The 17362-nt window shown below is 43.0% G+C and overlaps 1 protein-coding gene across 1 annotated transcript in view; it reads left to right on the top strand.

The window, feature by feature from the left end:
* The first annotated feature begins 3269 nt into the window (after positions 1-3269).
* The window catches only part of TARBP1 (tRNA guanosine 2 -O-methyltransferase TARBP1), a 77448-nt gene continuing 63355 nt past the window's right edge, over positions 3270-17362 (top strand). Inside the window, exons 1-8 of the mRNA XM_077751692.1 lie at positions 3270-3658; positions 6509-6748; positions 7656-7705; positions 9340-9437; positions 11025-11094; positions 13412-13558; positions 14419-14473; positions 16163-16260. Of these exons, the coding sequence (XP_077607818.1) occupies positions 3291-3658; positions 6509-6748; positions 7656-7705; positions 9340-9437; positions 11025-11094; positions 13412-13558; positions 14419-14473; positions 16163-16260 (1126 nt within the window). The 5' untranslated portion in view covers positions 3270-3290. The remainder of the gene's footprint in view (positions 3659-6508; positions 6749-7655; positions 7706-9339; positions 9438-11024; positions 11095-13411; positions 13559-14418; positions 14474-16162; positions 16261-17362) is intronic.

The following is a 17362-nucleotide window of genomic DNA, read 5'->3' as shown; positions in this document are numbered from 1 at the left end:
CGATCCTATGTGGCAATCAAGGAAGGGAGGGAGAAGCCTCCGGGGTCCCAGGATTTTTGACTCGGGCACCTGAGTGAATAGGGTCATTCCCCTAAATGGGAGCTACCTGGGAGGAAGTAAGGATGCTGAGGGATGAGGCTAATGGGCTTAAGTTTATAAACCTGGAAATTGAGACTGATGACCTAGTGGTAAAGCCAAAGGACAGTCTGGTAGGCAGTGGACGTGCAGGCTTGGAGCTCGGGAGAGAGACCTAGGTTGGAGATCTCGATTTCCTCCCACGTCGTTAGTATGTAAAGGGTAGCCCGATCTATAGTTTCAATGAAGTTATTCAAGGAAAATTTATAAAGTGAGACGAACAGAGGCCTGAAGATGCAACTCTAGAAACAGGTCAGGAAGAGAAAAAGGAATCTTCCTCCAAAGAGGTGGAGAAGAAACAGCTGGGAAAGCCGAGGAAAGAAAATAAGAGGATGGAGCTAGGTAATGAGAGCCAGAGGAAGACAGTGTTATAGGGAAAGGTGAAGTACAAGGAGAGAAAAAGTAGTTTTTGTGGTTGGGAGATGCCTGCCCACTGTGGCGAGCCAGGGAAGTGGTGACTGGGGGAGATATTCGGGCAGAGAAAATAAGGAGTGCAAACTTGTGCGAACAGAGGAGTTACATATTGATAAGATTCTTTGGTTAAAAAATTATCTCCCATGGGAAGAGTAGGGAAAATACGATTATGAGGCCAGTTGGCTTTCACTGGATGCCGGAGAAGCCATCGATGTGCTCCAAAATTGGGCTTTCTTCTGTAGGTAATAGGAAATGAATACATAGGCCAACTTAGGAGTATGTTTTTAATAAGTCATTTTTTTAAACATTGCTTTTAAAGTTTATTTATTTTGAGAGAAAGAGTGAGTGCTCAAGTGGGAAAGGGGCAGAGAGAAAGGAGAGACAGAATCCTGAGCAAGCTCCTTGCCATTAGTGCTGAGCCAGACTGGGGGCTGCATCTCATGGACCTCAAACTGTGAGATCATGACCTGAGCGGAGACCAAGAGTCAGTTGCTTAACTGATTGAGCCACCCAGGTGCCCCAATAAGTCATTTTTAAAAACTGAGGTAGGAGTCACCTGGGTGACTCAATAGGGTAAGCAACTGATTCTTGATCTCGGCTTAGGTTATTATCTCACGGTTTGTGAGTTCAAACTTCACATTGGGCTCCACCCTGACAGTGCCCAGCCTGCTTGGGATTCTCCTTCTCTCCCTCTCTCGCTCTCTCTGTGTCTTCCCTGCTCTCACATGTGCTCCCTCCCTCCCTCCACCCCTCTCTAAATAACTAAATAAACTTAAAAAAAAAAAACAAACCCTGACGTAAAGCTTACATGCAGTGAAATGCATAGATCTTGGACATCCAATTCAAGGAGTTTTAACAAGTGTGAAACCTCATGTAACCAACACCCTAATCAAGATAAAATATTTCCACCACCTTAGAAAATTCCCTTGTATCCTGTTTTAATCTCTAGTCCCTACAGGTGACTATCATTCTCATTTCTACCCAAAATTTTATTTTTGTCTATTCTCGAAATTTCATATACCTGGAATCATGCTGTATGTAAACTTTATTCTCTGGCTTCTTTTGTTCAACATGAGGTTTTTGAGATTTATGCATGCTGTTGCATAAATTAGTTGCACGGATTAGTAATTTATTCTCTATTGCCGAATAGCATTATTATATGAGTAAGTCACACAGTTTGTTCATGTATTCCTCCATTGATGGACATTTAGGTTGTAATAAGGTTTGGGTTATAATGACTAATGTTGGCAAAAACATTCATGCACAAGCATTTTTCGTGGAGTATGTTTTCATTTATTTTAGGCAAATATCTAGGGGTGCAATTGCCTAGTCATAAAGGAGGTACATTTTAACTTCATTAGAAACAGCTTTCCAAAGCGATTGTACCATTTACACGCCCACCAGTAATGCAAGGGAGTTCCAGTTCCACATGCATGGCTCTTTCCAATCTTTAAAATTTTAGCCATCCTGATGGGTGTGAAGTGGTATCTCTTTGATGGCTTCATTTTAATTTCTTTAGCAGCCAATATTGAACACCTTTTCAGAGGTCTACATTTGCTTGTCTTCATTTGGTAAGTGTCTGCTCGAGAGTTTTGCTCATTTCTGTTTGATAAGCATAAGAAAATTGTATGTTGAGGGAAACTGATATTTACTCGCAGATATTATGTTGAAGGCAATTGATATTTACTGACACATTCTTAGTGGATTTACAACAGAACCATTGATGCATTCTATTAACGGAAAACTGAATGAGTCTGAAATACAGAAAAAAACCTTGCATCTTGGATGTCCAGTCCCTTTATATGATAGAAAATCAAAAATATAAAAATAATTTAAAATTATATACAAAACACTTTAAATAACTTTAAATTATACCTCATCAATTATGTTTAATACGACTCAAGCTCTTTTAAGATGGAATTGTGTCTTCTCCGTTGACTACGGGAGAGAGCTTTAGGGTTAGAAGGCAAAGAAAACCCACGTGACGGATTCAGTTTGCCTGGGATGAAGCCAGGAGCCAGACCAGTAAGTTACATGAAGTAACCAGTAAGTTACAGAAGACCTAAGGTGAAGTCTTCTGTTTTCGGACGTCGCACTATACACAGAAAATACACAGATGGACAATTTTTGAGATTGCTCGTCGGAGCACAAACACCATGTGGAAACCTCTTCATGCTACAGTCAGCTTGGGGATTTACCTTAAACGCTGGGGTTGGATAGTTTTCTGCCCCGTTGCTTACAAATAACTATAGAACTTTTCAGGGCCTCTGAATCATTCTCAGTTTTCGTTTTTGTTTGTTTGTTTTGTGGGTGTCCGGAACCCATTTCAGATCCACTGTGGGTGGTGCCGACCTGGGCCTTTTTGAAAATAAGCTTTTAGGAGACTGTGAAGTACACCTAGGCCTACTTCTGGCCCACGGTCACAGGTAGGCCTGCTTGGTTTAGGGTCCTGGGGCAGGCCAATCTCCAATTAGGAATTGATGGAGTGGATGCACGGACTCCAACAGCGTTGAACCAGGGCTTTTTTTTTTCCTACTACAAAATAGAACGGGAGGGGCGAGGGGGATCGGGTTGCAGGCCGGGCTGCGGGAGGGAGGCCCGGGGCGCGCAGGGCCAGACCTGGGCGGGCTGAGGGTTCCCTCCGGGCAGGCGTGCGCCGGGCCCGCCGCGCACGCGCACGCACTCGCGCACGCCGGCCCCTCATTTAGGCGCCGGGTGTCGGCGGCGCGCGCGGGGGGCAGATGGAGTGGGTGCTTGCGGAAACGCTGCTGTCGCAGAGCCGGGACCCCCGGGTCCTGCTTGGGGCGCTGTGCCGCGGGGAGGCGTCCGCGGAGCGCGTGGAGACGCTGTGCTTTCTGCTGCAGCGACTCGAAGACGAGGAGGCGCGCGGCGGCGGCGGCGGCCGGGGNTCCCTCTTCCTTAAAGCCAGGGGACCTTGGGAACCTCACCTCGAGGCTGTTCTCCAAGTGTCACAAATCGCTGCACCTGAGAACAGGCAGCTTTTCCTAACCTTTCTGACCCCGAGCCGGGCGGGACCCTGCGTCCGTGCAAGAATGGGGAACGTGACTGAGCCCGTGCAGGATTTTACAGACCAAATTTGCCGGGTCTCGTGCTGGGTCCATCCTAATAGGAAGGGTTAGCTTCCATCAGATTGAAAGAGCAATTGTTTACCTGTCCTGAGCCATGCATTGAGGTTTGAGTGTTAGCGTTCTGTTCTGGAAATTGTCACATTCTTTGGAAATTTCTCTTGGCAGTTCTTTCTGGGAGTTCCTGAAATTTGTCAAATATATATAGTCCTTAGGTCGACCTTTTGAGGGTATTTTTGCTACTGATTTTAAGTAATTTTTAAAAAAATCATTGGAGCCTGTGCTTCCTACCAGAGGAGTTGAAATAATCAGGACTCCTTTCAATTTGGTACTTACTGTTAGTTGGTTTGTTCGCTGAAATGTGTGAACATGCCCTTCAGTCATCTTTTTGAGCTCTCCAAGACCGAAAATAGGTTCAAAATTGTCGCAGTGGATAAAAAATTTCTGCTTTTTTAGCTATAGCTGCCTATTACTGGTAAAGGATTTCTGTTTGGTTGAAGTCGTGAGTTGATTTTCACGTTTGTCTAAAGCATTAGATAGGAAATATTTTGAGAGTCCGTGAACAGGTGATCATCTAATGAGAGTTTTCACTGGAGGAGACTTTTTAAGAAAATATTTTGAGTTTTGACAGAGTGCAAGCAAGGGAGGGAGACAGGATCTGAAGCAGGATCCGAAGTCGGCTACTAGCTGACAATGAGCTCGATGTGGGACTCAAACTCATGAATGGTGAGATCATAACCTGAGCTGAAGTCAGATGCTCAACCGACTGAGCCACCCTGAGGCCCCTGGAGAAGACTACCAAAGTCAAAGTCATTTATTTTAAAGAGTCATTCTGCAGTTTTAAAGATAAGCAGTGGTTTTTCTGTGCTCTCCCACTTGTAGCACCCATTTCAGAAAGCAACTGCTTGTCCCTCTTTTAGTGGATTATTTTGGTACTTACCTCTGTGTCTTCCAGTAATCTGGATAAAATCAAAATCCACTGTCATAATTACCCCTTGGTTAAACGTGAATTCTACATTCACAAAAGGATGACCAAAAATACTGTTCACAGGTGATCTGTGTAGTAAGCTACGATTATTTTTTTTTTCCTTCTTGCAAGTTTCCCCTGGAATTATGCCATTTAAAAATTTGTTTGGTTCTATCACTAATTCAGCCTCAGATTTTTAGCTAGTTGTCTAAATTTTTCTTGTACAAAATTTCTCTGATTTTTCTCTTAGATTTCTTTAACAAGTTTTTAAAATGTTTATTCATTTTTTAAATTTATTTCTGAGAGAGAGAGAGAGAGAGAGAGGGACACCGAGTGAGCAGGGGAGGGTCAGAGAGAGAGGGAGACATAGAATCTGAAGCAGGCTCCAGGCTCTGAGCTGTCAGCACAGAGCCTGACACAGGGCTTGAACCCACGAACCGTGAGATCATGACCTGAGCTGAAACTGGATGCTCAACTAACTGAGCCACCCAGGCACCCCTAAATGTTTGTTCATTTTGAGAGACACAGAGTGTGAGTGGAGGAGAGGCAGAGAGAGAGGGAGATACAGAAACCGAAGCAGGCTCCAGACTCTGAGCTGTCAGCACAGAGCCCCGTATGGGGCTCGAACCCATGAACTGTGAGATCATGCTTTACTGACTGAGCCCTCCAGGCACCCCTTAGATTTCTTGATCATTTCTGTTAGATGCCAGTAGAAGTTTCGACTGGTGCACAGCTGCTCTTCTTCGATCTGCCTTCGCCTGAGTCCTGTTTTGGAACTCTTCTCTCCTGGAGTTCTTATCTTCCCCTTTTTTGCTTTACTCACTTGTTTTGGTGTAGAGCATTTTCCAGAGATCAAAATTTTTAAGAGCACGTCTGATAAATCCGTCAAAGGATCCACTGTGTCTGATACGTTTTATTTCTCTTATTTCCATCTGACGCTTCGGTCCACTGAGAATCCCCATCTGTTCATATGTGCTCTCTGCCTTCTCCACTACATCCTTTAACATCTTTAACATACTCATCATAGTTCTGTATGTAAACAGGAGCTACTTCTTTTTTTTTTAATTTTTTAATTTTTTCATTTATTTCTGAGAGAGAGAGAGAGAGATAGCGACAGCGTGAGCAGGGAAGGGTCAGAGAGAGAGGGAGACACAGAATCTGAAACAGGCTCCAGGCTCCGAGCTGGATGTAAGCACAGAGCCTGACGCGAGGCTTGAACCCATGAACTGTGAGATCATGACCTGAGCCAAAGTCGGACGCTCAACCGACTGAGCCACCCAGGCACCCCCACAGGGGCTACTTCTGAGTTTGGTTTTGGTTTTTGTTCGATCTCTTGGCAGTGGGGTCATTCTCTTCAGTAGAGACTGAAGTAAACATTATGCATTGAGGTGGGCGCCCTTCATCTGTTAGGCCGCTGGCGTTGGGGGCTGACTCACACTTGTTTATAGTGAAGCAGGATTTGGATCTGGTTGTCAGCTGTGGTTGTGGATTGTTGCTGCCTTATGTTTAGTGTGAAGCCTGGGGTTTTGTCAGTGTTGTTTTTCTGAAGCCCTGGATGCTGACACTACATTTGGGGTGCTGCCCTCAGGAAGGGGTCGAGCACTGGTGTTTGTTGCAAGGTTTGAGATGAGGGTGAAGGGGGGCTGGGACTTTTTGCTTCTGCTTCAAGCCTCTTCTTAGGTCCCGTGTGCCTGAACCTCAGGGTTCCTGCTTTCTTCGCTGTCTCTGCCCCCACTCCAGTGGCAAATAACCTCCGTCTCCTCCTTTTGTTTGACTGCCGAAGCAGCCCACCCCTGCCTCCCACCTAGTGGAGGGTTTAGAGTTTCCTTACCCTGTCCTGTGTGGCTTCATTCTCCTTGTGTCTGTGGTGGGTCTTGGCTCCTGGTTTCTCGCCTTTCCCTCTCAGCGGTGGTGGCAGCAGACCTGCTTTACATCAGTGCAGGACTCTGGACATGAGAGGGTTTCCTCCCATCGGTGCAGGTTTTCTGCCCATCCCCAGGGCAGCCAACTTTTGCCTGGTATCAGGACTTGGGACAGGCATGGGGGTGTGGGAGGCTTTCCCCCAGGGCAAACAGCTGTGGCTGCGGTATGAGGAGGGTCCGGAGTGCAGACAAGATCGAGCAGTTGACCACCATCTTGTTCTCCCGTAGGGCTGGGCTGGGCTGGGCTTCTCCAGTGAGTCTTGCTGCCCCTTCAAACCTAGGTGGGCCCTGCACGCTTGTGCTCGAGTCTCTTCCCTTTCCCACAGTCTTTCTCAGAACACGTGGAGGAGGCCTGAGGAATTGAGCTGGTGAGTCGTCGCGGATTCCCTTTGGGGTTCTCAAGGTTCTGGGCTGTTAAACTCGCCCACACCTGGCCTTGAAAACCTCATCAAACGTTCATTGTTTTTATTGTTTCTCTATTTTTAAAGTTTTATTATTTCTTTATTTTGAGAGATTCAGAGAGAGGAGAGAGAGAGGGAGAGAATCCCAAGCAGGCTATGCGCTGTCAGCGCAGAGCCAGATGAGGGACTCGATCCCACGAGCTGCGAGATCACGACCTGAGCTGAACTCAGGAGTTGGATGCTTAACTGACTGAGGTGCCCCTCGTCGTCATTGTCGTTGTTGTTTGTTTAAACTACTTTTTGGTGACCACCTCTTCCTGCACTTGGCCGGGGATAGATGGATCTGGGTGCCCTGTCTGTTGTTGGAGAGGCTTGCTGCCCTTCCAAGTTCAGATCCCCTGGTTGCTTTGCAGCCGTAGGTTTTAGGAGTCTAGGATTTTGTGTATTGTCCAGCTTTTTTGCTTTGTTTAGTAGGGCAGGAATGTTCTTTGGCTTTCTATATCCCGAGTGGAAGCTGAGACCAAGCGTGTCTAAATGCCTTTGTTTTCCCATCACGTTTGATTTATGGTTTCACTGGCGGTAGAGTTGTAGCCTGGAAAACGTTTCCATTCATGATTTTGAAGGCATTGATCTACTGTCTTAGAAGCTAGAGCTTTCGCTGTTGCTCTTGAGCAGTCTGATACCATCCTGAATCGTGTTTACTTATAAGTGCTGTGTTTCTGCTCCTTAGAAGTGGGGACTGTGCCCCCATCATTGTGAAATGCCACACTTGTGGCACGGGTCAGTTTTCATCCCTGTGTTGGGCACTTGGCAGACCTAGTCAATCTGGAAATCGTGTTCTGTGGTTCTGAGAACTTTTCCCGAATTACTTTATTTCCTTCCTTCTTTTTTTTAATAAACTTTTTTTAAAAAAATGTTTTATTTCTGAGAGAGAGACAACGTGAACAGGGGAGGGGCAGAGAGAGAGGGAGACACAGAATCTGAAACAGGCTCCAGCACAGAGCCCAATACCAGGCTTCAACCCACAAACCGTGAGATCATGACCTGAGCCGAAGTCGGGCGCTTAACCGACTGAGCCTCCCAGGAGCTCCCTTACTTCCTTATTTATGTTCTCATGTTGGATATTGAAACTCCTGGACCAGTTATCAAAGCATCTTCTCTCCTGTTTTCTATGATTTTATCTCTTTGTTCTATTTCCTAGGTGACTCCTCAGCATTATTTCCAGTCCTTGCTCTGCGTTTCTTGTTGTTTACCAGCAAATATTTATTCCCATGTGATCTTTCTTGTTCTTACAATGTACCCTTATTAATCGTATCCTGTTCTTATGACAGCATGAGATTTATCTTTTCCCCCTAGTTGTGTTTTCTCCAAATCTCTGTCTGTCTTGGTCTTGATCGTTAATGTGCACGTTCCCCCAGACATCTGGCGATCCTTAGATACCTGTTGCTATTTAAGAATAAGGAACCCCAACTCAAGTTTAAGTCTCTAAGCACATGAGCGGAGCCTGCATGGACTTCACTGCAAGGTGACCTGACCAAGCCACAGTACTGGGTAATCTCCCATGACCAGTCTTCCCTCTCGGGCTGGCCAGAGTCCAGGGAGACTCTTCAGTCTGCTGCCGCATAGCCAAGTCCTGGTGGGCGTTCTGGGACCCGAGGGGCTGGTGTGCTGCAAGGGGCAGGCAGAAGGGGATCTCCGCACCCAGGGTGCCTCCTTGGTCACTTAATTCCCAGCATATGGCCCTCACTCCCGACCTCAGCAGAGTCCAGTGCCTCTCCGTCCAGAGACCCACAGTTTTACCTTCTCCAGAGAATCAGTTCCAGGCTTTTTCCTGCTCAGACCACAGGAAGGGGCACCAAGGCTCCGTTGATCGAAGACACTGAACGAATCCTCTTTAGTTTACCCTTGATTTTTGCTTCTACTTACAGAGTTAACGTTTGCTGCCAGTTCCTTAGGTCTGGGGACATTTTTAAAGTATAAATCAGTTTTTTTCATGGCTTTCCCCTTGTGCACTTACTATTCACTTTTTTTGAGTCTGCTTGGTTTTTCTCGGGTTTTTCAAACCAAGCTTCACTGCTCTTGTTTGCTCCCCTCTTGTCTCCATGCTTCTGGGCTTTTGCCTTTGAAGAATCTTCCACTGTTACAGTGAGGTTCTTAGGGAGAGAAAGGAGAGCTTATGACTCTTACCCAGAACTCCCAAACAGTAATCTTAATTAAAAGAGAAGAAAAAAAAAACCTCCTTTTGAGATTCCTGTTAGCCTGAGCCTCCTACCTGGGCTTCAATACAGGGTACCCTGCATTATTCGAGAATACAGCATTTGGTAACCGTGGCGTGATTTTAAAAATGACCGTCATTAAGAAACTTAAGACATAGACAAAAGGAGGAACTAATTTTCCTTTTTAAACCACATCAGGCCCAAGTCTGTTTTGGTGGTCCGAGAAGAAAAAAGATGAACTTCTCAAGTTTTGGGAAAACTATATTCTAATCATGGAGACTCTAGAAGGAAATCAGGTAAGTGTTTTCATATTTTAACAAATCCGAGGTAGATGGAGTTTTCGTTTTTTTCAAATGCTTTTTGTAAAAGCAATGCAAAAAGACCAATTTGGATAAAGCATAATGGGATACGAGTGTCCTTTGTTCTCCAGCATAAATGCAATTTAGAACTAAATGTTAACTCAGGAAATTAAAGCGTTTTTTTTTAATTGACTTAAATTGTGACTCAGAGACATTTAGCCTTATTTGTTCTTCCCTTGACATTTACTTCTAAAGTGTTAGTTTTTAGTTTCTCGGTGTTCTGAAAAATCTCCAAAGAAATACACACTTAGGAAAATGCTACTTAAGGTGATTCTGAGGTGAATTGTTGTTAAGTAAATAATTGTCCTTTAATGTTGTAGGCTGGCCTGCCTCCCTCCTTCCCGTCTTTCCTCCTTCCCTGCCTGCCTCCCTCCCTCCTTCTCTTCCTTCCTTCCTTCCTTCTTGCTTTAGTTCTTACATCTGTTTGTACCTAGTCATGCAAGTGGAAACTTGAAAAATTATTTTCAGTTCCTTTTGAATTTGTTTTTGTAGAATCATGAAATTTTTAAGGTGCGAAGAATCTCTCTGAAAGAGGAGAGAGTGTGCATGTGTGTGGGAGGGGCAGAGAGAGAGAGAGAGAGAGAGAGAGAGAGAGAGAATCCCAACCAGGCTCTGCACTGTCAGCATGGAGCCCCATGGGGCCTGATCCTGAGCTATGGGATCATGACCTGAGATGAGATCAAGAGTTGGATGCTCAACCAACTGAGCCACCCGGGCAGCACTCAGTTTTCTAAATTTGGGGCATCTGGGGTGGCTCAGTTGGTTGAGAGTCCAGCTTCCTTCAGCTCAGGTCATGATCCCCCAGTGCGTGAGTCCGAGCCGCGCATCAGGCTCGCTGCTGTCAGTGTGGAGCTCACTTCACTTCAATTCCTCTGTCCCCCTCTCTCTCTGCTCCTCTCCTGTTTACGTGTATGCACTCACATGCTCTCGCTCTCTCAAGCTCTCAAAAATAAACAAACATTAAAAAAAATTTCTAAATTCAAATAAACTTTTATGGTTTTCCTAATTGGTAGATACATAAGACCCCTATAATTTCTTTAAAAACTGATTTACCTGCATTTACCTACAGTAGTGTAAGTAGTTGAACACTGAACTCTGAACTGGCTGTACTTTTAAATGTGTGGCCTTGAACAACTTGAATGACTAGAGAGAATATTTTTTCCCTCTTTGTATTCTGTTGGTATCACCAGCTCTGCCTGTATCTCAGCACATGTGAGGATTACATGACACGATTTCTGATTCTCACTGTGTACAACTATGAAGTTACTGTTACTCTATCCTAGGCTGTATTCATTAGCTTTGCTGCACACAGTCTCATGCACTGGAATTTATAAGATTTAACAACTGGGGGAATCTGGCAGAATTCTGCATAGAATCTGCATAGTTTTTCTATGGGGCGAAAAAACCAGAAGGGCTACTGTTGTATAAAACGGATGGAAAGAAGTTTCATTTATTTTTTAAAGTTCACCTCAAGTTTTCAAAGGTGAATTTTTATTTCCTACGGTGTTTTGTTTTTGCTTCCAGATCCATGTTATAAAGCCAGTTTTACCGAAGCTCAACAGTCTGTTTGAATACGCCGTGGCCGAGGAAAACGGTAATGGTTGCTTTTGTTTTGATTTTTGTGACCTTTGTCGTTTTTTGTTTCCTTGTTTGGATACGTACCTCTCATTTCAGAGAGTTTGGAAAAACCTGTAAAAGTGTAAGGAAGATAATGTGAATCTGCCGCCACCAGAATGGCTGTTAACGTTCCAGATACATGCCTTCTGGATTGATTGACCATAACGTTTTGTCTCACTTAGCAGTACGTCCACATGCATTTACCTATATCCATTAATAGCCTTTGAGAACATAATTTTATTTTTTTGTTTTTTAATTTTTTAATGTTCATTTATTTTTGAGAGAGAAACACACACAGAGTGTGAGTGGTGGAGGGGCAGAGAGAGGGAGACACAGAATCCAAAGCAGGTTCCAGACTCTGAGCTCTCAGCACAGAGCCCAATGCGGGGCTTGAACTCACGAATGGTGAGATCAAACCTGAGCCGAAGTCGGACGCTTAACCAGCTGAGCCACTCCGGTGCCCCGAGAATAATGTAAAATGAACCTCCTTGCCCAGCTTCGGATAGTGATCAGCACATGGCCAACCTGTGCCTTATATCCTCTCTCAGCCTCTCCTCCTTCTGCCTCCCCACCAGGGACTACGAAGCAACCCCGAGGCAGCCACCCCGAGGCAGCATATCATGTGGTCTGTAATTATTTCAGCATATATCCTTAAAAGATGAGAGCTGTTTTGATGTTGGTGTGGTGTACATTTTTAATAATAGCTCCTTGGGTATTATATATTTTCACTGCTCTCTGTTCGTATTCTCTAGATCTGTTTCATTGTTTGTTAGTTACTTTTCGGAGAGGTTCAGTTGTTATTCTGTCTCTTGAATCTTCTTAGGAAGATTCTAAGACAGAATTTGAAATCTGGTTTTTTAAGCCCTTCCTTGGTACTGTGTTTTGAGAACCTTTTAGGAGAAATAGAAGGAAGTGGAGCTTCCTAAAATTATTGTGATAGGAAGTTTGAATGAACAAAACCGCTAGATGCAGGCTGACAGTGTTCAGTATGCGTATGAATGATAAACTGCTACATTATCGTGTTTATCCGTGAGAATTAACCTAGGTAAGTGGGTTTTAGTGCCTACTCTAGATAATTACAACTTTAATAGTTTGACCCCTTAGGAGTTGAGCTTCTATTCAGCCAAGCGCTGTAGTTGTTTTTGGAGACACTGGGATTTTTCACAGAGCGAAAGAATCTGTAGTCACCTGGGGCTAGAATTTAATTGAATCCTGTTGTGACTTCACTTAGGCATTTACTATTAAAATGATTCTCTTATTACCATGTTTTGCCCACAGCTCTTGGCAAGCCATATCAAATAGCAGTGACAGATTTTGAAAAATTACATTGTCAAGGCATTGAACAAGCATCTTGGCGTAAATTACAAATAATGGACCAATTTATTTCTAGAATGCCATGAGTTGAAAATGGTGAATTTTTTTCCTAGAAGAATTAAAGACTATATCAAAAAGAGTTAGAAAAAGATCTCTAAGGTACCTATTCCTTTTTTGTGTGTTTTTTCCCCCCTCACTCATTTATATACTTAACAAATTCACTTAGTGTCCAGTATATGCTAAGTGCTAGGAAAAAAGGCGGTGAGACAGATAGACTATTTTTCATTTACTTTTGTCACTTTTCCATGGAAAAAAAGTCTTACGATTAGTTTTGTGAAGGTACCAAATGAGGAACTGAAATGGGAGTGTATAGTGAGTGGGGCACGGAAGGCCTGAGAAAGGACATCTGAGTTCAGAGTTGAGGCGACACCGTGTTCAGAGGCCCTGAGATAGGAACAAAGAGCAGAGTGGCAGAGAGAGAGAGAATCTTAAACAGGCTTCGTGCTCAGTGCAGAGCCTGCTGCGGGTCTCGATTGCACCAACCGAGAGATCATGACCTGAGTCAAAATCAAGAGCCGACTGAGTCACCCACGTGCCCCGTTAAGATTTTATTCCAAGTATGAGAAGCCGTTCCAGGGAGGAGTAACAGTTTCAGTAGTAGGTAGTTTGCTGAAGTAGGGTGACGGGGATTGTTTGAAATGACCCCAAATCTAAAGTTCCAACCGTGTGCACCGGAGCAGTGGTAAAGTCTCCTGCAGTCTCTCTAAATGAAGCTATCTCACTATGGGGCGCTGAACACTGAAGTCATTTTGGTCACGCCGTGAGCGCCCTTGGACATGATTTAAGAACTCGGTGTTGTAGTGTTCGAATGAAGCTAGTGTGTCTGTGTGTAAATGTGTTTATTTATGAATCTATAGTCTGTGTGGAACAGCATCACGTGACAATCAGCGGCCAACAGCATCGGGTGTTTATTTCCACAGGAAATTGGCTCTTTCACCCATCCTGGCACATGTGTATTTATAAAAGGATGTTTGAAAGCGAAAATAAAATCCTGACCAAAGAAGGTGTTATCCATTTTTTGGAGCTGTATGAGACAAAGGTTCTTCCATTTTCACCAGAATTTTCTGAGGTAATGACAGCCTCTTCCCTGCCTTGCTCCCTTCGTCAAGAGAGATTTGTTGCGTCGTACATGATCTTCAAAAAATCTCTATGTTGGGGCTCTCTCAGAGCAAGGAACACTTTATAGATTTGCGTAATGATGCTGCTTCCACAGTTCGGAATCCCTGAATTGTCGTTAGCCATTGTATCATGCGGAGATTGCCTTTTGAGCTGTATTTATTACCGTCTATACTTCCCTTGATCAGAAATCACACCAAGCGGAGACTGAGAATTATAGCCGTGATTTAAATCTTCCAGTGCTGATGAGTCACATGATCACTTGGCACCGTGATTTACCCCCTATTTAGGGACACCCTAGTAAACTTTCCTAATAGATGACATGCTATCATGTTTCGATATGTATCATTTTCCACATTCTCCTGTCCTTCCTGCACTTCCTAGACTCTTGCTTTTTTGACCCTATGTCAGGTAATATTTTTGAAAATACAATCCCCCCCACCCCATTTTATTTCCCAGGCATAGGAGCTTACATTTTCTCTTCAGTATCTTTTTTGTTTTTCCCTCTGTAACTCTGCTTATTTTCCACTGTATATTTCTTCTTGGGGCTTGTTTCTTCCTTCCTGGCCCTATATGCATGCTCTCCCTAAAAATTTTTATCATGTGGGAAAGTTCTGTATTTACTTTGTTGTGGTGATGGAATTGAGGGACCCTCCAGGGTTAGCACTGAATTAGCCTACAGGTAAGAGATCAGCTTTGCTTAGACAAGCTCATCTGCATTCCTGTTGGGATATGCAGTTAGGGCAAAACCGATTTTTCAAAGTTGCAACTATATCTTAACATTGGTTACTTTTTTTTTTTTTTTTTTTTTAATTTTTTGTTGGACCATTAATGGATGCACTTTCAGAGAGCTCTCTATACAGCAGGTAAACAGGCATTATGTTAACGAGCAGCAACGTAGGAATCTGTACCCGATATATAAATTTAACATGATTGTGAAATAAGACCAGGCTGTTTAATGCATTTGGTATATCATGCATGTTGCTGAAGGGACATTAACCTTTTTCTTCTCATAAAGTCCCTCTCTGTTTGTGGTTCTTGCTCTTCTATTAGTTGTATCAAGTGTTCCTTCCATTTCTCTTAATTTCTTACCTTGAACCCTTCTACTCTTGAGCTTATGGAAAGTATATGTCACAAAGTTTATTTACTTTCTTCCCCTTGCTCTGATTTCTGCCCTTTCCGAAATTGTAGTGACTTTGGCTAACCAACACTCTACAGTTTTGTTTTTTTTTTAACTTTTTATTTTGACTTCTGGAAAAGTTGTGAGACTAATACAGAGAATCTCCGTTTACCTTTTACCCTCACTCCCCAGGTGTTAATGCATCAGCACATTTGCTTGATCGTTCTCTCTCTCCCTGTGTGTGCACACTGTTTTCCCAGCTCTGTCTACTGAGTGGAGTTACGCATCTGTGTCCTAATCAGGATCGGCCTGTCCGTCTGTCTGTCCATTTGCCTCTCCATCCATGTGAAAAACCAGGGGTTCGCAGCAGCACATCCCATTTCAGTCCAATACCATGGGACTCACTGACCTTGCGGTTTCCAAATCTGACAGCGGCTGCCATTGTCCAGAGTATATCACTTCCTGCCCCCGCCCCCTTTGAAAAGTTAGATAGAAGTTTATCTTTATTGTGCCATAGCCTCATTTTCCTCAGCATTATCTGTACTCTTGAATCATACCTTCAGAATTTCCCCTTCCTTTTGAACTTCCATCATCTTTCCAACATCGATGAAGTAAATTTGTACTTGCAGGTCTTCTGTTTGGTGTACCTCTAAACAGAAAAAAAAAACAAACCCCACTGCCAGTCTCTTTAAAATGTTTAAGTTAGTTTGTGCTGTTATGTGAATGTTTAATCCTATTTAATAAATATTGAAAGACCATAGCCATAGCAGTGCTGGATTTGCCAATTAGTTTTCAGATAACTCATTACTATCGAATAGTTCTGTGAAGCAATTAGACAGCTGGAGAGCAGTAAAACCTACTTGGTGCCTCTAAAGGAGCCGACAGACACATTTATTATGCAATGCCTTCAGTTTTAGCCCACTCTAATGTGTTCAATTAACAGATAATGTCCCCGGCGGAAGCACATAGCAGAAAAAAACTCACAACTTGAGTAGACGTGGACGATTCCGTGCTCTTGCAGAAGTAATTAATTAGTCGTATATGTTTTTCTGGGAACATTATTTATTTAATCCTTAAAGATTTAAAATTATTGGATCATGTGTTGGAAACAGTAAAGTCTGATTGAAATTGATCATTTTTAGACTTTTTAAAACAATGAATTTACCAAGATTCATATACATGTGTCAGGGAATGGATCACAAAAAGGAAATCCACAGCTACTTAGTATGTTACGTTACTAACTCGTGTCCGTTTTCCTAGAAGACCCTGATGTTATTGTAATCAGAAGGATCTTTAAAATTTCACTGAAAAATAAACTGCAGGTTCAGAAAAAGATGTTTGTTGTTGAAAGACTTTTGAGCAATGGTTAATTTAGTTCTAGTTTACTTATTTATAAATTTTAAATATTTGGTTTTTTCCCCTCATTTGTCTACAGGTCCCCAGGCCAGCTGATAGGAAGTGGTTCTCCATTGGGACTGAAATTACAGAAGTTTTTAGTCACTTATACTTCTCTTCTTCCAGAAGAAATAAAAAGTATGTGTTGGCAAAGAGTTTTTTTAATTTATTAGCTTTAAAACTTTAAAAAAAGTTTTAGTATATTGGTGATAAGCACTATCCTATAACTATTATAATCAATATTATCAAAATAATTGCCTTTTTCCGGAATTTACCTGTTTTGTCAGACTTAAACGGGTGTTTATTGTAATTGAGTACATACTTTTGCCTTTATATATAACACATAATTACTAGTATTGGCATGAGTAACCTGGAAGTAATTAAAAAAAATTTTTTTAATGTTTGTTTATATTTGAGAGAGAGACAGAGCACGAGCAGGGGAGGGGCAGAAAGAGGGGGAAACAATCCGAAGCAGGCTCCAGTCTCTGAGCTGTCAGCACAGAGCCTGACGTGGGGCCAAAACCCACAAACCGTGAGATGACGGCCTGACCCAAAGTCGGACATTCAACTGACTGAGCCACCCAGGTGCCCCAACATAGATATAATTTTAGAATGTGTGCTGCAGTTGACTGTCCAGTTTCCTTTATTCACTTTCCAAAAATTAGTAAAATTGGTTGAAGAAAGAGAAGCTTGGGTTTAGGAAAAAGTTGTAAACAGAATATTCTTTGTGGCAAAACTGTCCCTCTATAGATACGAACTTAAAAGTTCAAAGAAAAATACAGTTGCTTTATGTAAGACCTTATATCTTAGAAATCTCCACTTCACACTGGGGACTTATCTTCCTTTCTGAGGAGTTAAATTGGTAAGCAGAGAACAAAACCAATGTTTTTTTGTTTACTGAGCCAAAAGACTTAACTCTACTTCCTGGGTCCTTTTTTCACTCATAAAGTGGCTAATAAGTGATCCTGGGTCTGAAATACATGCACATTGCCTTTTGTATTTCACCTGCAAATAGAGCAAAATGGTGATCTGTTTAAAGGGGGGGGGGAAGGAAAAAGATGATCTGTAGATCTCAACTTCAGATCTATATAAAATGGATTATTTTGATTACTTTTGTAAAAAATCAGTTCCTGGAGAAGGTAGCTCTTAGGCGCTCTTTAGTTTGCCCAAAATCAGAAGTGGAAGCCGTATGGATATTACAGTGCTGCCCATGTTGGCACATCCCGTCAGCAGCGTGGAG

This window comes from Crocuta crocuta, unplaced genomic scaffold, assembly GCF_008692635.1.
Source record: "Crocuta crocuta isolate KB4526 unplaced genomic scaffold, BGI_CrCroc_1.0 scaffold59, whole genome shotgun sequence".
Lineage (NCBI taxonomy): Eukaryota > Metazoa > Chordata > Mammalia > Carnivora > Hyaenidae > Crocuta > Crocuta crocuta.
The sequence above is the reverse complement of the archived record's forward strand: the minus strand, read 5'-3'. Positions and strand labels throughout refer to the sequence as shown.